General features: G+C 39.9%; 4 protein-coding genes across 20 annotated transcripts; 3 read left to right on the forward strand and 1 right to left on the reverse strand.

Annotated features, from left to right (window-relative positions):
• Positions 1–4278: 4278 nt before the first annotated feature.
• LOC108065774 (uncharacterized) lies at positions 4279–7732 on the forward strand. 11 transcript variants are annotated; one of them, XR_011418613.1, is made up of 10 exons: positions 4481–4622; positions 4704–4829; positions 4893–4993; positions 5056–5205; positions 5264–5443; positions 5497–5637; positions 5685–5864; positions 5914–5985; positions 6049–6235; positions 6293–6433. XR_011418613.1 is itself a non-coding variant. In XM_017153914.3 (5 exons), the coding sequence occupies exons 1-4, from the start codon at positions 4358–4360 to the stop codon at positions 4968–4970; spliced, it is 435 nt and encodes a 144-aa protein (XP_017009403.1). In that variant the 5' UTR covers positions 4279–4357; the 3' UTR covers positions 4971–4993; positions 5056–5197. The 11 variants fall into 11 exon arrangements, 6 of the variants coding, with proteins under 6 accessions (XP_017009403.1, XP_070071369.1, XP_070071368.1 ...); XR_011418612.1 differs by having other exon boundaries at positions 6052–6235; XR_011418611.1 differs by having other exon boundaries at positions 5914–6235.
• A 1049-nt stretch (positions 7733–8781) lies between these two features.
• LOC108065794 (cuticle protein 76) lies at positions 8782–10065 on the reverse strand. The gene has a single exon (XM_017153940.3). The coding sequence runs from the start codon at positions 9444–9446 to the stop codon at positions 8820–8822; it is 627 nt and encodes a 208-aa protein (XP_017009429.2). The 5' UTR covers positions 9447–10065; the 3' UTR covers positions 8782–8819.
• A 676-nt stretch (positions 10066–10741) lies between these two features.
• On the forward strand, positions 10742–11625 carry LOC108065791 (cuticle protein 76). 2 transcript variants are annotated; one of them, XM_044394582.1, is made up of 3 exons: positions 10742–11027; positions 11103–11391; positions 11494–11625. In XM_044394582.1, exons 1-3 carry the CDS (start codon positions 10796–10798, stop codon positions 11573–11575), a joined length of 603 nt encoding a protein of 200 aa, XP_044250517.1. In that variant the 5' UTR covers positions 10742–10795; the 3' UTR covers positions 11576–11625. The 2 variants fall into 2 exon arrangements, with proteins under 2 accessions (XP_044250517.1, XP_017009424.2); XM_017153935.2 differs by having other exon boundaries at positions 10742–11625.
• A 3388-nt stretch (positions 11626–15013) lies between these two features.
• On the forward strand, positions 15014–15958 carry LOC108065793 (uncharacterized). 6 transcript variants are annotated; one of them, XM_070214931.1, is made up of 5 exons: positions 15014–15040; positions 15310–15409; positions 15473–15574; positions 15633–15758; positions 15821–15958. In XM_070214931.1, exons 2-5 carry the CDS (start codon positions 15311–15313, stop codon positions 15896–15898), a joined length of 405 nt encoding a protein of 134 aa, XP_070071032.1. In that variant the 5' UTR covers positions 15014–15040; position 15310; the 3' UTR covers positions 15899–15958. The 6 variants fall into 6 exon arrangements, with proteins under 6 accessions (XP_070071032.1, XP_070071033.1, XP_017009427.2 ...); XM_070214930.1 differs by lacking the exon at positions 15014–15040 and adding an exon at positions 15070–15087 and having other exon boundaries at positions 15310–15373; positions 15428–15574; XM_070214932.1 differs by lacking the exon at positions 15014–15040 and having other exon boundaries at positions 15047–15373.
• Positions 15959–23563: the final 7605 nt, after the last annotated feature.

A 23563-nucleotide genomic window follows, 5' to 3' on the forward strand; every position in this document is an offset into this window, starting at 1 on the left:
ATAGAAGTTTAAGATTTGTCTTCCTCGAGATGTTTCCATAATTAAGTTTTTCAAGTCCTACATTTAAAGCACATATATTATTAAAAAACTTGGCTTAAATCTCTATAATACCTTATAATTAATGGATTTTCTGCTGTTGATACTTTGGTCTTCTTCGATTTTGACAGGCTCATTTTGTTTGAGTGGAGGCTCAACAGAGTTTTCGTTGGCTTCATACTTAAAAGAAATAAGAGTTAAAAATGTATGCCAATTGTTTTTTTTGTAAATTAAGATACTTACAAAAGTTTTTCTCCACTCAAACAGTTCTTCCCTGAAAATTAAACGCGGACCCAGTGGTGGAATTGCTTCCTTAATATCGTCCCTGTCCATGTATTTTAAACAATCAAATGTTATATTTGCATCTAAGGAATAAAAATTAGCTTAACTTTAATCAGCGGAGCAACAAAGGGAGAAGAAAAAAAATGTGAGCGTACATATGTAAATACTAATACACACACTGTCGCAACTGGAGTGTTTTCCTTTCTTCACATTCTTTTCATTTATTTTGTTTATATCACCTATGGGCTATGCAGTTTTTTCGGCCGCTGCGCTGATAGCTTTTCGACGCTGTTAAGCAGAGAAACGTGGATGTCGAAACGCTAACAGCGCAGCGGCAGAAAAACTGCGTAGCCCATGGGTCGGGAGTGCTGCTTCTGCTGGCCACGACTGGTTTATATGTTTTTCTTACCAATCAAGTATTGCATTAAATGTTCCATACCGAGTTCTTTCATTAAATTAGATAGCTTAACTTTGTCTGAGTCCTCGGGTAAGGCCGGACTTAGGCACATAACCTCAAAAGTTGAGCACGGTACCGGGTCAGCTGTATTCTTTTGATCCTTCACCTCCTCAATGTTTTCTTCAGGCTCCGAATCCGAAAGGATTATACGCTTTCTTTTAGCTTTAGCCGGCATTTTAACACGCACTGTTTTTTCAACAATTTTTTCGATTTCACAACCAGTCGTGCACGCGAACAATTGGGAATGGTTCAGTGTGACCATTCCGTTAAATCATCGATATCTATTAAGACATCGATGTTAAAAATATAACTAGTTTAAGGCAAATAAAAAAAGGGGGACATTTTTTAATTAATATTTTATTAGCATTTGTTTATTGGTGTACACTTTTTATTGAAGCGCGTTACTAGTAAATTACGATAATAGGATCCGATATTCGATAATTTTATCGAAACTTTTGTGTTTTGTTTTGATTATCGTACACACATATACAACGAAAACATTAAAGACGGAAACAATAAACAAGCTTGATATCAACGAAATTTAAGAAACGAAGACGTTACTTGCAGGCATTAGAAATTCAAAATTTAAAGGTACGCCCAATTTCTGCCCTCGGTACGCAAGAAATCATGTAAAGTTTTTATTGTTTTTATTTTATTTTAGAGAATATTATTACTTACCTTGGAACATCATGTACGCTTGCTTCAGGTGCTCAAACAAATTTTCCAGCGGAAAACTTTTAATTCATCATTTAAAGTATGATCACTTTATAACATTGACTGATTTTCCAATACAATGTATTGTTCCAAATTGCAATCAGCTGCACTCAAACTTTTCAGCACTTCAAAGGCATTTGGATACCCAGCATAAGAATCAACCCGACGTTGATAACAATTCACCATATATGAAGGGAGCAAGGACCGCAGATCAACCAAATGATATCTTTGAAAATGATACCTCCATATCATTTGAAAGCATTGAAAATGTAAGTACTGATGCTTATGACGAGGTTAATATCATAACTGATTTGGAGAAAGACGCGTTAATGTTTTCCATTGATTTATTATCTCGAAATCAGATGCCAAGAAAATATGTGACAGAGATTCAAGGAATGATAACAGCCCTTTGCTTTAAAATGGCCAAAGCGATTCGGCAATGTATTAATCAAGGCAAGCAACAAAACATGGATAATATCTTGAAATTTTGCGAGTCACCGTTTGCCAAAATTGGAACCGAATATAAACTTTTTAAAATGTTAAAGGAGCAGCAATTATATGAGGAACCAAAGTCCTTTATCATTAACCAAAGACTGGCAGCAATTAATGTACAAGGAAATCCTACCTTAGACACAAAAACCGACGAGATCTTTGTAATGCCACTACAATTTATGATTAGGTCTATATTCAAGAATTCAAATCTTTTGTCGCAAACTTTGCAAAATGCTAAAAATTATGCGTCCAATAGTGCACTGACTAACTTAGCGAGCGGTGAACTATTTAAATCCAAATTATCAAAATTTGGGACAAGTTTAGTTGTTCCTTATGTCCTTTATTTGGACGATTTTCAAATAAATAACCCCCTGGGATCCCACACATATTCCATTTGCGGTTGTTACTTGAATTTTCCAACGATGCCCCAGCACCTGTTATCGAAATTGGATTTTATTTTTCACGCAGCTTTTGTATCCACAGAAAATCTTAAGGAAATTGGGAATGAAAATTGCTTTTATAATTTGGTAGAGGAACTTAAATTGCTAGAAAATGGAATGGAATTTTCTATAGACGGACAAGACAAAAAAATACATTTTCTACTTATCCTAATTGTAGGAGATAATTTGGCAGTAAACAGTGTATTAGGGTATGTTCAGTCCTTCAATGCAACAAAGTATTGTAGATCTTGTACACGAACCAAAACCCAAATGAGATACGACGTTATTCAAAAAGGACGATTTTTGAGAAACAACGAGAACTATCGACAGATGTTGTCAGAGCAAAACTTTCAAGAAACCGGCATTAAAAATTCCTGCGTTTTTGAAAACTTGGATTACTTTAACGTTCCCGATAATTTTTGCTTCGATATAATGCACGATGTTTATGAAGGAGTCTGCAACTACGATCTCTGTCACATTTTACTATCTCTTATAAATGAAAATATCATTACACTCGATCAACTAAATACAAGAAAGCGTTTATTCCAATATGGCGAAATTAATGTTGGAAACATTTCAACGAATATTGAAATAAGAAGACTAAAATCTTGTAATTTACGGATGACTGCCAGTGAGCTAATGTGTTTTGTTCATTTTTTGCCATTAATGATCGGTGACTTGGTTCCACCCAGAAATAAACACTGGAGAATTTTAATAACATTGCTGGATATAATTGACTTACTCGGAAAATCTACTTTTGAAACAGAGGACCTAATAAAACTAAAAATGTTAATTAAAAAGCATCACGGAGGCTACATAAAGTTGTACGGAAGTTTAAAGCCGAAGCACCATTTTATGGTGCATTATCCCAGAGCTATTCGTATGTGCGGTCCACTAAAATATTTGTGGTGCATGCGATTCGAAGCTAAGCACAAGGAAGCCAAAATGTATTTTCAAAATATTACATCGCGGGTTAATCCCCCTCATACCTTGGCAATTAAGTCAGGTAATAAATTTTGTCAATTTTTACTAAGACTCGAGAATTCTGTTGAAACACTGTTTGTCATAAAAAACACATTACCACTTAACCACGACATTGAAAGTTGCTTAAGTAAAATTGATTGTCCGTTTAATTTACATAATGCTCAGTTAAGCAACTCAATAATATATAAAGGTATGGATTATAAAAGCAACAATTACTTAGTTAAAAACGAAAACCCTGACCAAATATTTAAAATATTTTTGTTTGTCTTGGAAAATGAATGTATTTATGTTGTGAGCAGAGTTGTTAGTTTAAATGCATTTAATTGTCATTTCCAATCTTATGAAGTTGGCGCGGCAACAGATAAATTTGAAATTCTAAGCATTGATAAATTTCTCAGCCCTCCTTTACATGTACACCCAATAAACAATGGAAAATCGTATATTAGAATTAAGCGTATTTAAGTAAATTAACATTTTAAGATTTGTAATGTATTATGACTGTATCAACCTTTTAAAATCTCAAGAACTCAAAATAGAATCGTATTTTAAAAACCATGATTTTTTGTCTAAATAAATGTTACTTCTTTGCTTTTCTTTATTATATTAAATTGGTTTTTTAAATTAATTTTCTCTCGTAGATTATTGGACAAAAAATGTATAATTTTTGTAGTTCATAAATACAATATATATTTTTTAATTTTAGGACAACAGTTTCTTAATCTTAGAATAAAATTGCCTTATTTTAGGAATGTTTGCTCTTTTTTTAAGTACGTTTGTTCTTATTGTAAGAACAAAATTTAAGAACCAAAATTTCTTAATTTAAGAACTTTGTTCTTAAATTTAGACTGGGTTTTTTCCCTCAGTGTACTTTTTGACACTTACATTTTTTGTGTTTTTCCACATGAGTATATTGTCAAAATAAAAATTCAAAATTATTTCCCTTTCAAATAAAATGTGCTTTTGCCCCACCCTTGGTCTTAAAATCGGTCTTCTGATTCTAATACCTATTACCGCAGTGAGTTAGCTTCCTAATTCTTTGGTCAGTTAATTCTAGCAATATTCTGCAGGGATGTAATGCTGCTCAAATAGCAAAAGACGTTGCTGTGTGGAATATTGTGAAGGGTTATCATCATACAATTCTCATTATAAGCCTAACTATGTCCGTGGTTATCCTGCTGGCCCTTATTGTGCTAACATATGCGACGATCTGTACAAAGGTGCGGATACTTTATGCGGTGCTTATAGATGATGTTATCTGTGATTCTTCATCATAAATACATATTTTCTTGAATTTTCAGATGCTTTCTGTTTTTGTGGTAAACTGCGTGGTAAAGCTGATCCTTCTATTCGTGTGCATATCCACTGAAATGAAACCGGAAAAGACGGCAGCCCATACCTGGTTCATGATATGCTGGTTTGTTTCGGTATGTGTGGACTTTGGAACCACTTCTTTATTTATATTGATCCCCTCTTCCTAATGAGAACAGTTTTTCTGTATGGCCTCCATTATTTTGTATTGCATCCGATTACATGTGCTAGCTAACGATGCCGACTTTGCCGCCTAAACAGGGATTGTAGTATTCCATGTGTAAACAATGTATAAGATAACATTATTTTATTTGTAAAAAATCGTTGCATCTCCGATTGTAGTGCCACTTTAGAGCTTGAACAATGTTGGGGAGCGTTTCCGTGCCCGATTATCAAGCGGATCAGGGGGAAAATCAAACGGACCGGCAAACCCTTTCATGGAATCTAAAGATATGTATCGCTGTGATCCTTCCCCTGTGGACGCTCGCCATTGTAAGTAAATACAAAGCGATAGAAAAAAAATAAATTGAAGAAAACCCTCTATCTGCAGGGTCTAAACTTTGTAAACATTTATACATACCATCTCCACCTGACAAGTAATGAGGCTTGCTGGAAGTGTTTATTCAAGACCTATATGGTCATCGGGATCGTTACTTCGGTTTCCATTCTACCAGTGCTCTGTTTTATCTTGCCATTGGTGTTTTTACAAAAAGCCCGCGGAATTCGCGTTGTGAGTGTGGATTATTTAGATATTATTATTTATTAAATAATCATATATTTCAGTACGTGCCCTGCCTTCTTGTATGCACGTTTATGGGTTTTATGGTGGCTGTAGTGATAAACCATGAATATCCACTTATCAATGATGTATTGCGGGTGTGGAAAAATAAGAAGAGTCTGACATTCATCGAAAACAATGTGAGAGTTTTATTTTTTTAATTTTTTTTTAAAATTTATCTCTGCTTTTTCAGTATAAATGCTGTGGAGTTATGGGACCCGATGACTATTATGTTTCTACAAGGAATGTTCCAATGTCCTGCTTCAAGGATCACACTGGTAGCCCTGAAGACCTGTACACGACTGGCTGCTCAACAAGGTCCTTTATTTCGCCAGGAATGCCCTTCAGCGAGCTGGCCTCTGGAATAGTTAGAGTAAGCACTTTACTCTAAGATCCCAATCAAAATATAAATTCTCTTTTAGTTAGCATTGGCCCTGTCCTTGACTGTATACTTGTTTATCATGAAACGGAAATGCTGAATAAAAAAACAGGAGGTTATTCTGAAGGAAATTGGAAATATGTAACCAAATAAATAGTTTTTTTTTTATTTTTAAAAGTAGTTATACCTGTGGAAGCAGTGTCATTCTAGGAAAACTTAATTCTCGTCACTTTTTCGGATATTATTCAGATATGAATAGGGGATCGCCGGGGGACGCTAGTTCTTCAGAGTCGTCACTCAATATGAGTAGTCGCAAGCTGAGGATCTGCAAGTATGTGATCTACGTTTTATGGGTGATCAATTTCGTAGGTAATATCATAGAAGCTCAGGAAAAACTACTAAGGAAAATGGCCAACCCACAGCTTTTAACCTTTGCTGACATTTATATGTATTATCTCAGGCTGAGGAAGTACATGGATTGCTGGAAGTGTTTCTTTAGGTCCTATATGTATGTCGCGCTAACTTTATCTGTTCTGAAGATTCCACTGCTGATCGTGGCACTACCCTTGGTATATCTTCACCTATCCAGCGAAATTCGTATTGTGAGTTATAATAAAATATTTAGTAGTGGCACTGTGATTGTGTTTTATATCTGCAGTATGCAACGGTGCTGTTCCTAGCCACTTGGTTGCAGATGATGTTGACTTTTTTGTTAGCACAGGAGTACCAGGCTTCAGGCGACGTACTTCGACTATGGATAAATCATAAGAGTTTGGAGTTCTTCGAAGTCCACGTAAGAGTTATGAAATCAAACATATCTAAGTACTTAAAGAAGTTGTTGAAGAAGGAAGGTCTTTAAAATAAATGAATTTTACATTTAAAATTTTTTAATATACCATAGCAATATAAATATTAAAATATACCATATTAATAATTTATTTATTTATTCTCTCTTTTTTATTATTAATAGTCCAAGTGCTGCGGCGTGGTTGGACCGGACGACTACAAGTTGAAAGAAATGAAGATACCCAGATCCTGCTACAAGGGTGGCTCCTTAAGGCAGGAGGATCTGTACCAAGCTGGTTGCTCCACGCGCTCCATAAAGCCACCGATTGTGCCCATCCCCCAGGTGATCTCCGTGATATTCCAGGTGAGTCCAGCGCTCTTGCTCTCTGCCTAAATACAAGTATTTCCAAATTTCCAAAAGTACGTATTGGTCCTAGCGATTGTAATCTACCTGGTAATCATGATTCGAAACCGGGCCCATCGTCGCACTGTATGGTCCGTGCGTCGCACCGAATTGTTTGGCTCTGCAGAGGCCGCGGAACTGCGAACTAATCCTGAGGATTCGAAGAGAAGCGAACTTGAGGGTTACTTCACAGTTCCACGTAGAATCTAAGCAGCAGCAGCAACAGAGGAGGATTTCATGTGGTATTCAATTTCGGATTCGGTTTGCCCTGGGAATGGGTATTGGCACTGGCGGGCGAGACAAATTGGATGCTGCCGGCTCTCGTCATATTTCACGGACTGCAATCAATAACGATAAACACTTGAGTCGCAAATCCAGAATCGAGAATCAAATGTCCAGGATCCTGTCCGATGGCATGCATATGGATGAGCCAATAAAGAAATCAACAAAGCATGTCCGACGATTGAAAAAGTATTGCAAATGCCGGGACAGCCGGCAATTCGGACACGGAATCGGGCAACAATCCAATCCGGAGTACGAACAATATGCAAATGCAGCTAAGCAGAAAATATTCAAGGACGATCCAACCCCCGAGTTTATTTTCACTTTATGTCCCTCGCCTCGCGCATAAATTTTATTGTTGTCAACATTAAATTCAAGTCGTGGAAAACAATTTTGCAGCATTTGAAAATCCATAAAATATGCATACAAAATTGTCCGGCGGAACGACCAACTTTATGGCTAAATAGTTTGCCCCGGCCCACATCGTTAATGCCTTTTTTATGCGTGTGTTTGGGTGGCGTTGGCAAAACTTTTTAGCCGCCGTAACAATAACGGCAGCAACAACCACACTCTGGTCAAGCTGCTGAAACACCCCTCCACCCAAACGAAAAGTTTATGGAGGGGGATATAAAGATGGAGTCGGGGCGCCAAAGGGTCATGTGGCTCATTAAACTTTGGCCAACAATTTTTTGTTGCACCCCACCGACAAAGACAAACAGAAAGTTTTGCACTAAATATTTGCGCCCTCGCAAAAAAAACAGAGTTCCTAGAGGAGAGAGCAGAATGCCAGGGGTATTTGAGGTGAGTGGCCATGGTTTCAAAAGGGATTCGGAATGGGTTGGAAATTTCTTGGCACACATACGCCCCATTAAACGCTAGACAAATGGAAAGCTTAGAGCAACAAAAGGAGTGAAAGTGTTACTTTAAGTTGTGCTTACAAAAACTTTTCATATGTATGGGTAGTATTTAAGTAAATACGATGAAATAATTAAAACTATTTATGAGACTATTAAAAATCGGTTGTTAATCTTCGTAAATCCTAAAATCACACTTCTAAAATAACATTTTTACTGAACCTAAATTTAATTTATAATTTTGAAAGGGTTGGCTCCTTTAATTCTTGACCTTTTGAAGGGTCTTAAATTTTGTTATCTAACCCAACATTTTCAAGCTATAGAAAATCCATAACAAGGTATAGTAAATCATTTTGATTAGTATACAATTTTTAAATTAAGTTGAATTGAAATTAAGCTGTTATTCATGCCATCTGGTATACTTTTCCCCCTGAACACACTGAAACATTTTTAAAACACGACAAGACCATTGTGGCTCCCATTCGCATATCATTTACCCCAGTAATTACTGGTAATTATAATTACTTAAAAAGCAAGTTCGTGTTTTACGCAGTTACAAACAGACTGTATTTATTTCGTACGGACAAATCAACAAAGTGTCAACAAAGGTTGGGATATCACACCCTAGTATCCCCAGTGGGAGCCGAATCCATCGAAGCTGGCATGAGCGACCACGGCGGCGGGCGAGTACTTGACGAAGGCGGCGGGGGCAGCGGCCACCACGGGAGCGGAGTAAACTGGAGCCGGAGCGGAGTAGACGGTCTTGGCCAGAACGGGAGCTGGTGCGGCATAAACGGTCTTGGCCACAACTGGAGCTGGGGCAGCATACACCTGAGCGGGGGCAGCATAAACGGCCTTGGCCACGGGAGCGGAGTAGACAGTCTTGGCCACAACGGGAGCAGGAGCGGCATAAACGGGAGCTGGGGCAGCGGCGTAGAAGGACTTGGTGATCACGGGAGCCGGGGCCGAGTACAGGGTCTTGGGGGTGTAGACGTTGTTCGTGATGCGGGAGTCCGACTTGCTGACACTCGAGTAGGGAGTGACCACGTTCTTGGAGTAGGTGGACACGGTGCCGCCGAAAGAGCGCACCACATTCTGCTGGGTGGTTCCGACGGCATCGTAATGCGGCTGAGCCACCTTGGCCACCACGGGAATGGAGGCGGCGGCATAGGTGGCTGCCGGAGCAAGGAAACCAGCGCTGGCCACGCCCACCAGAGCGCAGAAGGACAACAGGACGTACTTGAAAGCCATGGCTAGGATTTGGTTGGAAGTTTTTTAAACTCGAAACAGAAACTGATGTGGGTTGTGAGCTGCAGTGGCTACTGATGCTAAACTCTTGCCAATCGGCTGTTTTTATAGCCAAAAACAGCGCAAATGCCTTGCCAAATTTCACGGTCGCTGGTAAATTATTATGTGCTCGTATGACAGATTGACTTAGGCCTAAGCCTCTAAAAAAACTGGTTCAATGGGTCGACAAATGACTGCGCTCTTTTCTCTCCCTCTTTTTCCGTGCTCCGTCTCTGTCTGCAGCTTAATTGGAGGCCAGCTCAAGTGCCCCACACCCTGGGTATCAAGAAAGTGAATTATTTTGAATACTCACTCGTACTATCAGCAGCTCATAAATTTTCCAGCGACAGGGGGAAAAGTTGTATTTTGCTCGGCGTGTTTTTCCATTAAATTGAGTTCCACTCGAGCAGCAAATATGGGGCCAACCCCTCGATAAGGGGATGTTCCTTATTTTCCGTATTCCTTGTTGCTGTCAACTTTATCAGCAGGGGGTGTCAGCGGTTTTTTTTTTGGGAGTGGTGGCAGTCAGTTGTTTATGATTTTTATTTGTTTTTATTCGAAGGGGGAGCTAAGAAGTTTTGGTGCCCTTCAAGAAGGAAGATGTGAAGTTGAAATTAATGGTCAGGAGTCTAAAAGTTGTAGAAGATCAGAAATCCATAACAAAAAGAAGGCTGAATATTGACTAAGACATAAATATATTTATATTTTTGTGACACCCAAAACTTTGGCACTAAATTACGATGAAAAGGGCATCTAACACTTCGTCTTGTTTGCAGTTTTTCCCCTATTGTTTTGTTTTCTTTTTCCTTCGGCCAAGTTTGGAAAATGAATTTTCCTGCTTTTTCTGCTGCTTACGGGCGCATGATGAATATTTATTGAAATTACCAAAGTTGACGCTGCTCCAAATTGAATTGTGTTGCCAACTTGGGATGCTTCTAGCTGCCACAAATTCTGCTCTCTTTTTCCTCCTTCTATTTGCGTATTATTTTTTTGGCAAATTGTTATTAATTTTACACCGGGGGCCCTGAGCGCTTTTTCACCTGAGTACGAAACCTAATTACCGCGCTTAATTTATGCTTGCAAATTGGCTTTCAAGCGGTTACGCAGGTGAACTGCCATCGCATTGTGGGCAGTTCAATTGCCAAAAAATCACCAAAAAATCGACAGAAATCACGAAAAACTATACGAAACTGGCACGCGTCCGATGCGTATAAAAGCCGCAACATTTTGGCCAAATCAGCATCAGTCGCAGTCCAGTCAGCCTGCTTTCAACTTCAGTCTTCCGAACCGTCCAGTCATCCCAACCAATCACCATGGCCTTCCGCTACCTCATCCCTCTGTGCGCCCTGGTGGCCTACGCCAATGCCGGTCTCTTGGCCAGCCATGTGGCCATTGCCAATCCCTCGGTGGATGCCGTCGCCTCCACCCAGCAGAACGTGGTGAGGTCCTTTGCCGGCACCGTGTCCAGCTACTCGAAGGCGGTGGACACCCCGTACTCCAGCGTGAGGAAGAGCGACACTAGGATCCAGAACAATGTCTATACTCCGGCTATTGCCAAGACCACTTATGCTGCTGCTGCTGCTCCTGCTGCTCTGTACACTCAGGCCACTCCCATTGTGGCCAAGACTCTGGTCCATGCCCCAGCTCCCGTCGTGGAGAAGCATGTCTACGCTGCTCCAGCTCCAGTTTTGGCCAAGACTCTGTACGCCGCTCCTGCTCCAGTTGTGGCCAAGACTGTGTATTCCGCTCCAGCTGCGGTTTATACTGCTCCCGCTCCAGTTGTAGCCAAGACCGTTTACTCCGCTCCCGCTCCAGTTTATGCTGCTCCAGCTCCAGTTGTAGCCAAGACCGTTTACTCCGCTCCCGCTCCAGTTTATTCCGCTCCCGCTCCTGTTTTGGCCAAGACCGTGTCCTATGCCGCTCCAGTGGCCACCACCAACGTGAACCACGGACCCGCCGCCACCACCTACACCCACAATGCCCCCGCTCTGGGCGTCTCCAGCTATGGCAGCTCCCAGACGGTCCACTACTCCCCCGCCAAGAGTGTGTCGCACATGAGCTTCGATGGATTCGGAACCCACTGGGGTTTCTAAGTTAAAAGACTTGGCCTCTTGGCTCGAGCAGTTGTTAATGTTTGTTGGTCAATAAAGACGGAGATCGATTGTTGCAAATTAAACATGATCAGTGAGCAGTGTAGACCTTCCCGGGGAACAATGGGCCAAGACTGGTTTCTGCCACATCATCATCATCATCGCCGTTGAGGCGGCCTTCAATGAGGTCTCACTTTGAGTGGGGGTGGGGTAATCCGATTTGTGATAAGCCGCCGCGGGGGCGTGGCACTTCGTGTTTTATGGCTCTTTAATTGGATTTAATATTTTTCGCACACCTTTCCCCCGAACCACTTTCAGCCGGAGAAATAACCTCTGGCCCACTTGTGCACTTGTTATAATTGTTGTCAGTTAATTAACGGATATTTATGCTCGCATAACCGCAGCGCCGCATAAATGGCTTACACACAAATAGCCCCCCGAAGCTTAGTCTTGACATTTGCCTAGAGTGGCTGTGGATATGTGGTACTCTAATGGGGCCCCAGTTTAATGGGTTCAATTGGAACCATTGACAGGCGGCAAAGAGGGAGAGATCAGCAGATCAAACGCGTGTTGTGACAGTGATATTTTAGCGGTGTGGATTGAACAACGCTCGTGTTGTGTAATGAAAGATATATGATACAAAGATTGTGAGGTAATAAATAAATAAAAAAAAGGGCTCACCATAAGGTGAGTTAATAAGAATCACTGAATCACTGGTTTATATTGCTGTAACATTTTTAAGGATTTTTGTTTTTAAATTAAACAAGCACCTCGACTATCAGATACCCGTTACTCAGTTAAAGCGACTGCTTGCACTGCTTGAATTACATTATTTTCTCATAACTTTTTACCGAATGGACTGATTTGGAAAATTTCTTATCTCAGCGTTCATACGAACAGATAGACAGACAGACTTTATAGGGTCTTTATACTTTTTCAAGAATACAATATATCTTTTTACTCAACAAGTAATGGGTATATGAATTCTTTCAAGGTGAGTTTATTTACAAGTGCCATTTAAAATTTATTTTCGATCCAACACAAACAACTCTATTGGCTACTTTTGTTCGCCTTTTAAAGACATGACACTAATGAGACATGCAATGGAGCTGATTAATTCCCTCCAGACCAACTGACAGGCCAGACAATAACAATCAAATTAAATGAAAACGTGTCCAAAAAGCGTAGAACGAGGTCCCTGTCTTGGAATTTTTGCCAGACAAATTAGCTGCATTTGTTGTTCCTGCTCGGAGCTTTGATTTGCGATTTGATTGCGCATACGCCCCATGCCACATGCCAAAATGTGCCAGATTGTCCTCGTCTGAGTTGACAATTAGTCAATAATTTATTTCAATTTCATTTCGCATGCCAAGCACACTCACACACCATCCCATTCCCCCAACCCCAAAAATGAAAGCCTAACTGCACTTTAATTACATTTACATTTCGGCTTAAGATTGAGATTGTCGCTTTAGTTTTTGCCACAAAACGAGACTGACAAGGTCCACCCAGCAATTGTTGCAATGCAATTTAGGTAAGCGAATTTTCATGATTTAAATAACAGCATTATGTGCGGCAGATTGTGTGTGTGGCTGAAAAACTGCAGACAATGTGGGTTTGCCGTTCGGTATTTTGTGTTTCGTCCGACTGGCTGGCCGTGTGTCCTGCTATAATTAAATTATGGCTGGACATAAGACGCATAATAGGTCATAAATCAAATTTACCTATCCCACGGGTCCATGCCGGGCATGACACTCCAGACGCCGTCACAGACACAGACTCCTATAGCCATAGATGCACTGCAACAAATGTACAGGTATTATCTTAAATCTAAAAAATTCATAAATTAAAAATTAAAATTAAATTGAAATTTTAGTTGTTAAAATTCTGATACCAAAATAAAGGTTCAAGTTGTATTTAAATAATTATAATAAATACAGAAAACTTCCTATTTTTCCTTTTCTTTTTCAGTGTAAATTTCTTTCTGTGCAACAAGGACGCACTGTATCCTGTATCCCCCTTCCCCGTCTTTTGATGGACATTATGACGACTCTGTCTCGGCAAACAATTAGACAATTGATGCATCTGCTCTGGCTGTTGTGCCCGTCCGTTTGAATTTACATTTGTGCCAGCATTTCTATTGCAACTTTGACTCCACGGAACCACAAAAGGGCCGTCCCGTGGTCCCGATTCTGTTTCTGTTTCCGTAACAGCGACTATAACTGCCGGACTGTGACTGCATTTAATGTGTCTTCTGTCAGGGACAGCCGCACTTTGCATGCAATGCAATTGAAACATTTGGGCAGCAGAAAATGCAAATTTGTTGCCTTGTTTTCGACCTACGGGTTTCGATGTTCTTTTTTTATTTGTGTGGAGAATTATTGGTTATTTAAGCTCTCACCTTATATCTAAAAATGAAAAAAAGAAGTGAAAGCTCAAGTTAAGCTACATTCCCTGTAAATTACGCAAAAATTCAAATTTTTATAGGTTTTTTTATATTAAAGAAGGAAAATAAAAGGACAACTTACAAATAGCATACCAACTCGTGCAGAAGTAGAAGAAAAGAAAACAGACCCACCATCGCGATATGTCATAGAAGCAGACAAAGAAAAAGTCCGCCCGCTCCCCACGATTTTCATTCCGCCCAACTGATACGCATTCTGAGATGGATTAAAATTTAATTTTTAATTTAAAGACTGTTTGTATTCTATTTGCTCCGCGTGGCGAAACAAATAGGTGCAGCTGGGGGTGCGGAAATGAAAGCAGCTTTAAGTTCGCTTTTTTCTGTTGATTTATCATCACTTTATGCAAATTGACCGCTTACCTTTGAGCTTTATCACAGAGAACATCTGTAAAACAGTTCAAATGAGGGGTTTTCTATTTTTCCCATTTTCCAGGGATTTTCCAGTTTTCCCCACTTTACCAACCCCGTCTTTTGCTGCCACGTGCAATGTCAATGCCAAGCGATTAACATTCAATTAGCTTTTGGCTCCATCAATGATTTTATCTCAGCCAGGAGGTCCTGTTGCTGCGGCTGGTTTGAGTGTAAATTGTGGCAAATTATCATTAGCCTGTTTTGGGGTCCCCACAAGAAGAGGACTCCGGCAACGACATCTTCAAAAGGTTTTTATGACATCGGCAGCTGTCGTTGACAGATTATTGTGGCGATTATTTTAGCAGAGAGGCAGGACACACAGGGCAGATACCAGATACCAGATACAAGATACAAGACGGCAGACAACAAACAGGATTCAGGGACGGGGGGCTTTTGTGCGTTCAACTGGAAATTGTCAACACTGTTGTTGGCATTGCTGGTGGCCGCTTTGTCGACCCTGTTACTCCGACACATGTGGCAGGACTCCAAGGATCTGCGTCCTGCCGCCACTTAAACATCTTGCGGCTTAGCACTTGTAAATAACAAGCAGTAGTTGGAAAAGTTGTCACATTTTTATAAACACCACAGACCAAGTAATGGGTTATGAATCATATGATATGACAATTTAGTTACACTTGGGGTATATTCGTGTTTTTAAAGAAATATTCTTAACGTCCAAATTCTAAGAATTAATTAAACTGTATAAATACTTTATTTTACTTTCGTGCTAAGTATAACCCAGCCATCAAAAATGGTTACAAATCAACATTGGGTATCAAAATTAACCAGTTTTTACTTTTTCTAACTCTGGACATGATAAATTTGTCACCAGTATTTCGATATTTTATACAATTTCCCTTAGGATGTGCAATTGCCCACCCATACTATTCAAGATCGCAGTGCTGTTATCAATTGTTACGACCATAGTGAGTTGGATATCTTGGTGCTCGTTGAACAAATACGCATGACCAAATCCGCAGGCGTTAACTAGCATGGAAATGTATACTAATAGCGAATCCAAGCAGGCTATCCAAACCGTCAACTTAGTGGTCTGCTTCATAGTACTCGTGGCCCTGGCAATGGGAATTTACGGAGCGATTATGAGCCATATCTTCATTATAAAGACGGTAGGTCCTATCCACGTTCTGCCGAATCAATAACACTCATATTTTCAGATGCTTTCAGCTGATGATTATTTTGGTGCTGTTCAGCTTATTTAAAATAGTTACGTGGATAGTGTGTGCGAATCTGTCGACAACTCTGTCTACTGTCGTCATTCATATTTGGTTCCAGGTTAACACGGCGTCTTCGGTATTAAAAAGTCGAATATTTAAATTATCTATTTCTATAATTTAAAAATCTCTACTACACAGATAATCTGTACGGTTTTAACTGTTAATCTCTGGATGCGTTTGCATGAGCAAACGAGGGAGTTTCAATTGGGCTATTAGTAAGTGGACAAATAAAGAGGTTTTAAAATTCGTAATTCATAAAAATATCTTATTATTTTTTGGTTTGTCTTTATAATAAAGGTTTTGTTATTTAATAATTATATTAAAATAAAGTGTTAATTTTTTTTTAAGTATGGAATAATTAAATTAATAGCAAAAAGGAACGCCATGATTTATTTCCCCATTTTACCACTTTAATCTTGAAACTTCCTCGCTGAAACTGAAACTGACCTCAAAGTGCTGATGAAGTTGTTTATACCAGCAGGCGTGGCAATTTGTGGGTTGTGTGGGTAATCAAATTACATGCGGAATTATGGACACCCGCAGGACGATAATGGCAGCCAATAAAGATGGCAATGACAATGACAAGATAAGCGCGGCCGGGAGCAGAAGAGGCTGTGACCCCCGCCGGGGTCATCGGTTGGCTCCTTTGCGTAGCTTTAAATGAAATTTAACGATGCCCACAAATAATGATACTTTGCATTTTAAAACACTTTGCCAGTCGGTCAGAGGGCAGAAGCCAGAAGTCGGGGTCCCAGAGTTCCGAGTTCCGAGTCCGATGCTCATTACACGCATTTCACTTGACACTTTTATTGGCAACCGAAACGGAAAAGCGGGTCATTTTATGGCCAAGAACGGATGCCGATAAGGGCATTAAATTTGTTTCAGCCATAAAGTCGCTGGCCACATCACTCAGCATTTGGCCAATTACGCAAATAAAAGTGCACACCCTCCTGGAAAAAAGCGGAACGTGTCAAAGTGCTGGAAATTGCAGCGGTTTTCAGGTTTTCAAGGATGTGAAGTGGCTCATTAGAGGTGTGTGTGCGCTGCCCCGAAGGTTTTTCGTCGGCAAATTGTGTGGAAAAACGCTCCCTCTAAACTGGCACTCTTACACAAAAATGCTGAAAGCCTTTGGCTAAGAACAAAGGCCTTCTAATTTAAGTGCGAACAAAGATATGAATGCTGAAATTTATTTTTTAATCCCCGACTGGCATAATTAAAGGCGAGGCCTGATCGGCCCGCGGCGATTCTCATCGGATTCTGGGCAGGAATTTCGACTGTCGCCAAGCGTTTGGGGGCCATAACAGCATGTCGTCGACGTTGTCGTTATCCTTGTCGTCCAGGCGCATGTCCTGCGGCTGATTAAAATCTATTAGAGTCAAAGAGATGTAAGACACTGAGCGGGCGAAGGATGTGGATGTGGATGCTCTTCATGCCAGTGGGTGGCCAACCCACTTTGGCCAATGACTTGCCATGTAAATGTCGACGGCGACGGCTACGCAATTGAAATGCATGCGGCGGAAACTTCCAACTTGTCAGAGAAGGGTATTCAGGGCGTTTTTCCTAAATCAAATGTTTTGGGATTAAAGAAAAATGTTTGGAATTCGAGAAATTAATGAATAGTGCTTCAAACAATTTATTAATTTTAGTACTGTTTTATTTATTTAAAATAGTGATAGCATAATATTTATAAAAGTTTAAAATTTAAGTAAATTTAAATATTTACTAAAAAAAATATTTTAAAATAATTGCTGGCCCTTTAAATATTTTAAAAATATATAGGAAAGTTGTGTAATCCTAGGTTGATTTACCTTTAAGAATTATTATTATTCCAAATTAGGGTATTCGAAATGCAATCATTCCTCAAACTTATTTTCCCCATACCAAATGTCCCAGCACTTGTTGTTGTCAAAAGTCGCACACAAAAACTTTGCAGTGCAAAGTTTTCAACGGAAATTGTGCAGCTGTTTTGTGTGTGGACTTGAGCGTCTCGTTGGCCTGCCCTTAAATATACTTGTAAAAGCAAATTTGTTAAAATATTCATTTAATGGCTGCCACGCCCCCGATCTGGCGAACGCCTCCCACTATCGGCATGTGCAGGGCGGTGCTTTCAATATGATTTTTCATGATTAAAGCGCGTGCCGGGTACGTTTTTATCGGCCGAAAGACATTTGCCCAACGATGCCGGAGTTCGATAGGAATTTTCTTATAAATTGTCGCCCCCAACAAATGTGTCCGCACCCCGACAGTGGGGGCAAAAAATACCCACACACACGCCGTCGTAATAAAGTGATTTTAAAGGGCACTTTCCCGCACTTCCCTTTCGCTTCGATGGGTATGCGTAAAATTTCCATTTGTGCCAGGCACTCAACTTTATTGAACTTGAAGTGGAGACTGCGATAATGTTTGTCTGATAGAGCGACGGCGGAGGAGGCGGCACATGTGTGCTGCTCCAAGATGTCCTGGCTTTACAATTCATTAAAATTTCATATAAACGGAATGAACAATGGCCAGCGAACGTAATCCATTTTGCAGCTGCAACCGAACAGAGAGAGAAATGTTGGACTCCAGGAACATTTTATATCTAAAATGTAGGTTTGTTCTTTAAAAGTGTGAATTTGGTTTAACTAAAAGGTTTTAAAATTTAACAAATGTTTTCAAATTAAAAAAAATTTAAGTACTTATTAAATTTTTTTTTAATATTATTGTTAAAAAAATATTTTATTAGCTCCTGCTTTAATATCTTAAAATAAATTTTTGAATCTAAATTACAGAATTGTAGACCAAAATGATTGTGTTACCAAAGACACACAAATATAATACTTAAAAATTGATAGAAAGTTTAATTTAGGCATTCCACTATTTTTTTATATTTTTTAACATTTGTATAAGCAATCATATTATTTAAACTATATTTTATTTTTTGAAGAAAGTGTCTTGTTTTCCCAGTGCAATGTTATTAACTGCTAGTTACAAATGCGCCACAATAACGGTATTAAATGCACTGCGAAAGCGTCAAGTCATAAACAGCTCATCAGTCCTGAGCGAGCGAAATGGGAAAGTAACCAGCCAACCAACCGCTCCCATTCCGCCCCAGCGGTAATTATGCGCAACGCGCGACGCCGCTGCAAAAGTTGTGCTATCACAACTCATTGTCTCGGCGGGCAGGAAGTGCAGGAAGTGGCAGCAACAGCAGCCGGCGGCAAAACATGCCACCAAAGGGGGCGAAAGCGAATGCCTTTGCCTTTTGACGCTGATAATGCAATTTCCGTGAGCCCCCCTTTCATACCCGCCCCTGGCGTAATTTACAGCCGTGCAATGTTTCATTTTTGTTGCGTCCTTCGGGTCGTCCTTAAAGCCAGAGCTCAGACAACTCGGATAGCTCAGCCAACGGGGCTAGTTGCGGCTATTTATCTACATAAAGTTAATTGAAAACATTCAAATGCCAGGACGGCTGCGTGATGTGTCAACATCTTCTGATGCCGCATAATCCCATTCCATCCAAAGGAGCCATTCCGAACACCTATCCCTTAACCAGTGTGATGAAATGATCAGGCTTTTCGAATAAAGGATATCCTGCATAGAAAAATTTATTTTCTTTCTGAACTTACTTTTCATTACTAAATAACGAATTAATCAGAATTTAAAAGAGGTTTTCTTTGAAAAGATTTTCTTTCGATTAATACTATGAACATGGAACCTTTAATTTTCGTCGTTTTTAAATTTAAATAATTTTGTAATCATTTTGGAGCTTTCTTAGATCTTTGTTGTAGAACTTATAAAAAGTAGGTATATTGTGATTTTGGACATTATAAAATCATAAGCCTCGTTGATAGATATTTCTGGCACAATTTGTAAAAAAATATATAAATTTCACATTTTTTAGATATAAAATTTTTCTAGGATTTCCCCTAGTAAACCGCAATATACCCTTGTAATCCCCGAATACCGCGTGCTGTAACAATGAACAATGAAATGAAGGCATTGCGCTTTTTCCCTGTTTTCCTCGCCATCGTCGTCTTTATTACAAATTGGTTTTGTGCACTCACCACTCGCATGTTTCGTGCGCAATTTGCACCACCGAAATGAATATGGAGCGAGGGCAAAACTCTCGACAAATGTCCAGAAAAAATAAATTGCAGAACACGAAAAGGTGAGCGGAGGGGCGGAAACGTGTCCAGCTCGCCACGTTAACGAAGTGAAATCGAAAGTTTGACTGCGGTCAGCGTGGGGCATTGTCATTGTCTATCGCTTTGCTATATCACTATATCCCGGCCCCGATTTCGGCTCGTATCTCCCCTGCTGACTGTCAGATTGAATGGTTTATGTGTGACACCTTTGACCGGTCACCGAGGTGTTTTTCTGGCCGACGTTGCCCACAGCCAGACGATATAAATTAAAATTCACCTGCAAGCAAGGGGAACTTCAGGCATCGGCTTAAAATCACAGACGGACATTTGTTACCATATGGGAACTGATAACCAGGAGAGGAATTTGATTCTTATATTTTAAAATTTGGAATTTTAACAATTTATAAAAACATAGTAATAGAAACTTTGTTTTCTTTTAATATTTAACTGTTTTGTTTTTGATAGCATGTGCTATTTTATAAATAAGCTTTTTCTTTTCAAATATATTTAAGTAGTTCCAATATATTCTAAAAATTATTTTGAATCATTTTTTTTTTCTTTAAAAATGTTCCTTCCAAAAATTCTACAATCCGTATTCTTCAATTTCCGATCAATCACCAAATTAAATATTCCATTCAATTTAAAAATACTTTAGACCAATATCACACTGACTCAGTTTTTCAAACTCGATTATGCCGGCTTGGCCTAACACCAAAAATCCTGTTGCCTGATTTCCGGGTTCCTTTATTTGCCCAGCAGAAGTCACGTGGCATTCATAATTCTTAAAATGACGCCATCAGAAATTATGTAGCAATGCTAAGTGCACCCAAACAGCTGTCCCCCACTTTTCCAGGGGGACTCTACGTGACCAGCATTTGTCGTTTGCCAAGCGCTGGGATTTTCCCACTTTTTTTTGGATGGACAGTAGGGTAACAATGGGGAATTGATTTCGGGTTTTGGCCAAGTGCAAGCTGATTATGGAATTAAAACATATTTCTGCGCTGCGAGCTTAAAACTTTAAGTGGCAAAGGTTGTCGCTGCGTTCTTAGTACGTGACATTCTTTTGCTTTCCGAGTTTATAACGTGACAAGTTTTCCAGTCTTGCGCTTACTCGCCGCACACCCATTTTCATTTTCATTGTGCGGTGGAAAAATAACTTTTCATGTGCACGAGTGTGTGGGCAAAGGGGAAATGAATAAGCAAACGAAACTACAAAGAAGTTAACTACAAAAGCGGTCTGCGAAAGTGAACTTGGGTTACAAAGGAGAACGGATCGCAGGAGTTTGGAGGGCAGGAAAAACGCAGATAAATAACATTGAATGTGAAAACACAAGGGAAAAGGAAAAAATAAACAATACGCCTTTTGAAATGCTAAACGTGCCGCACTCTCACACACTCTCACACGCTCCGAAAAGTCTAGAGCCAGCAGCGTTTTTCACACATTTCACAAGGACGCTTCGCAGGACTCGTGTTCGTGTATTTTTATTAGCACACCCACACAACCGTATCCGTGAGATACTCCGCCATCAGTTTATCTTGTTACTTGCTCAGTGCCAAAAACATTTATCTTGTCGTATTTATTTTGTAGCACATTAATTTCGCCTCGTGTTTCATTTCAAATTGACTTATTTGCATTCGGTTTAATTTGTTCGTACATCAATACCAACCCGAAAAAAATGGACAAATATGGGGATGTTGTGGCTAACACAGCCACAGGTGTTGCAAGTGTCGGGTTTTTGATTGATGGATGTCCCAACATGGCAAACCAAATTATGAGATTTATTCTGAAAAGTTTTTCGATATGCAGGGGGATGTAATGATTTTTTTTAACAGCCTGCGAAAAACAATCTGTTTTAGGGGTTAATAACTAAGAAGGGGATTTATTCTTAAGGCTTGATTGGCACTCTCCTTGATTTCATTAGGTATTCTGAACATTTTGAAGAAGTAGGTTATTAAACTTATGAAAAAATCAATATGGAGTTTTCCTAGTAAATTGAAATGTCAAATAATTGCCCATATTGTACGTGAATAAGAGCGATTCCATTTAAGCCACTTAAATGAATAGATATTTGCCAATGCCCAAGTGAAATGCGAACTTCAACTAACGAATTCAAAAGCCAAATGAAATGATATTAGCCACACGGCCGCAATTCGCTTCATGGACCAGCGACGACAGACAAAATGCATTTTTCATAAAGCAGACAGCCATGGAATGGGGCACACATGCCTGTTGTTCCCGGTTCGGAGTTTTCCGGTAGTTTTCATGAGGGGAGGACTACCTGTAGACGTCTATCGACAGCCAGAGGCTGTGTCAGGTTGGAAAATGGGGAAATGGCCGAGAGCGCAAAATGTCAATCGAAATTGCGATTGCGTTAAAACTCTATAAATACGAGAGTAACATGCAACAACGGAGTGCGGCCAAAGGACATGCCGATATGGCAACAACACAATCTAATCCGGTTATTGCATTTTAAATGTGCAACACGCTCCCGCCCCGGGGGCGTGGCATGCCATGATTTCGCATTAAATTATTTGCCAGCCAATTACTGCCGCCTGACATTGAAGCCCCAGTTCGGTTTGGCTGGGTTATTCATCGGATCACTCGTGTGATGCCGGCAAGTATCTGGGATTGCGCCTCGTAATGCGCTTATCAGGAGGCCAACAAGCGCCAGCAAGCCGACTCTTTTCAAATTTTAATGTAATTTAACAGCATATTAAACAGCAGAAGTCTGCGGCGGCAAAACCACAATGGCATTATGCATGCGAGGGTCTGAAGTTGCCTGCGAGTCCTGCAACAGTTGTTAGTCCTTGCCGCAAAATTTCAGTGTGGCACACTTGGCAAACTTGCAGATGAAGATAGCAGCTGCCACCGGGCATGGTGCCAAGGTAAATACACGGTGGAAATTGTATTGGCAGTTGTTTAATTTTAAATTCAAATATTTAACATCGGATTTCAGGGTTAAAATAAAATATTAAATATATGATTTTCTTCTTAAATAGTTTACCATTACACGGAATCAATACAGATAAACCCTCCAAGCAGCAGCTTCCTAGGTCTAAAATGCGGCTGCCTTTAAAATAGTTCGGTACAATTCTTGTTCTACTGATCTTGAGAAAACCGAACACAAATATAGTCTAGTGTACGGCTACTTTGACGCTGCAGACATATCGCATATCCGAAGGCTGCACGATTCCGAAACATACGATTCGACTCGAAATTCCTGTCCTCCTGACGGAGGAGTATAATTTTAGGGAGCTGCCAAAAATATCCCGGGAGCCGGTAAAAAATCACTTAAGAGCATATGTCAGCAAGCAAATGTCGGCCAATGGCGAATGCAACGATGGCCTGAAGGAAGAACCTTTCCAGGATGGATCCAGGGAGGCGGGATATTTTCGGGATCTGAAAAAATAGATTTGTAAGAAATTTATTTATAATTTGATCTGTTTTTTTCACGTTTTTAGCTCTCAAGATTCATGAACTCGCAGAATGGCTAATCAATTGCGCGCACATTGAACACAAATCAAATTGCAAACTTGCCGCGTCCAACGATTTTTGCAAAAACTTTTCCGGGCTACCCTGCCCCACGCCTCACCAGTTTCCATTGGCTCCATCCTATTCGAGATCAACTTTTGCTCAATTTGATTTTTCAACAAAATAGGAAGAACTTTTCGCCTTTTTACCTGCCCTTTTGTGTGCGTCTACTTTTGCTTGTCGTTAAACAAACTTATCCAATAAAACTTTTGTCAACATTGA

This window comes from Drosophila takahashii, chromosome 3L, assembly GCF_030179915.1.
Source record: "Drosophila takahashii strain IR98-3 E-12201 chromosome 3L, DtakHiC1v2, whole genome shotgun sequence".
NCBI classification, from domain to species: Eukaryota; Metazoa; Arthropoda; class Insecta; order Diptera; family Drosophilidae; genus Drosophila; species Drosophila takahashii.

Excerpts from the sequence above, each read along its gene's own strand:
- LOC108065774 (XM_017153910.3), top strand. The coding sequence starts at position 6,122 with ATGAATAGGGGATCGCCGGGGGACGCTAGTTCTTCAGAGTCGTCACTC. Across the intron at positions 6,236-6,292 it reads TTTTATGGGTGATCAATTTC|CTTTTAACCTTTGCTGACAT; the intron begins GTAGGTAATATC and ends GCCAACCCACAG. Across the intron at positions 6,473-6,528 it reads TATCCAGCGAAATTCGTATT|TATGCAACGGTGCTGTTCCT; the intron begins GTGAGTTATAAT and ends TTATATCTGCAG.
- LOC108065794 (XM_017153940.3), bottom strand. The coding sequence starts at position 9,446 with ATGGCTTTCAAGTACGTCCTGTTGTCCTTCTGCGCTCTGGTGGGCGTG.
- LOC108065791 (XM_017153935.2), top strand. The coding sequence starts at position 10,796 with ATGGCCTTCCGCTACCTCATCCCTCTGTGCGCCCTGGTGGCCTACGCC.
- LOC108065793 (XM_017153937.3), top strand. The coding sequence starts at position 15,311 with ATGTGCAATTGCCCACCCATACTATTCAAGATCGCAGTGCTGTTATCA. Across the intron at positions 15,575-15,632 it reads ATATCTTCATTATAAAGACG|CTGATGATTATTTTGGTGCT; the intron begins GTAGGTCCTATC and ends AGATGCTTTCAG. Across the intron at positions 15,759-15,820 it reads AGGTTAACACGGCGTCTTCG|ATAATCTGTACGGTTTTAAC; the intron begins GTATTAAAAAGT and ends TCTACTACACAG.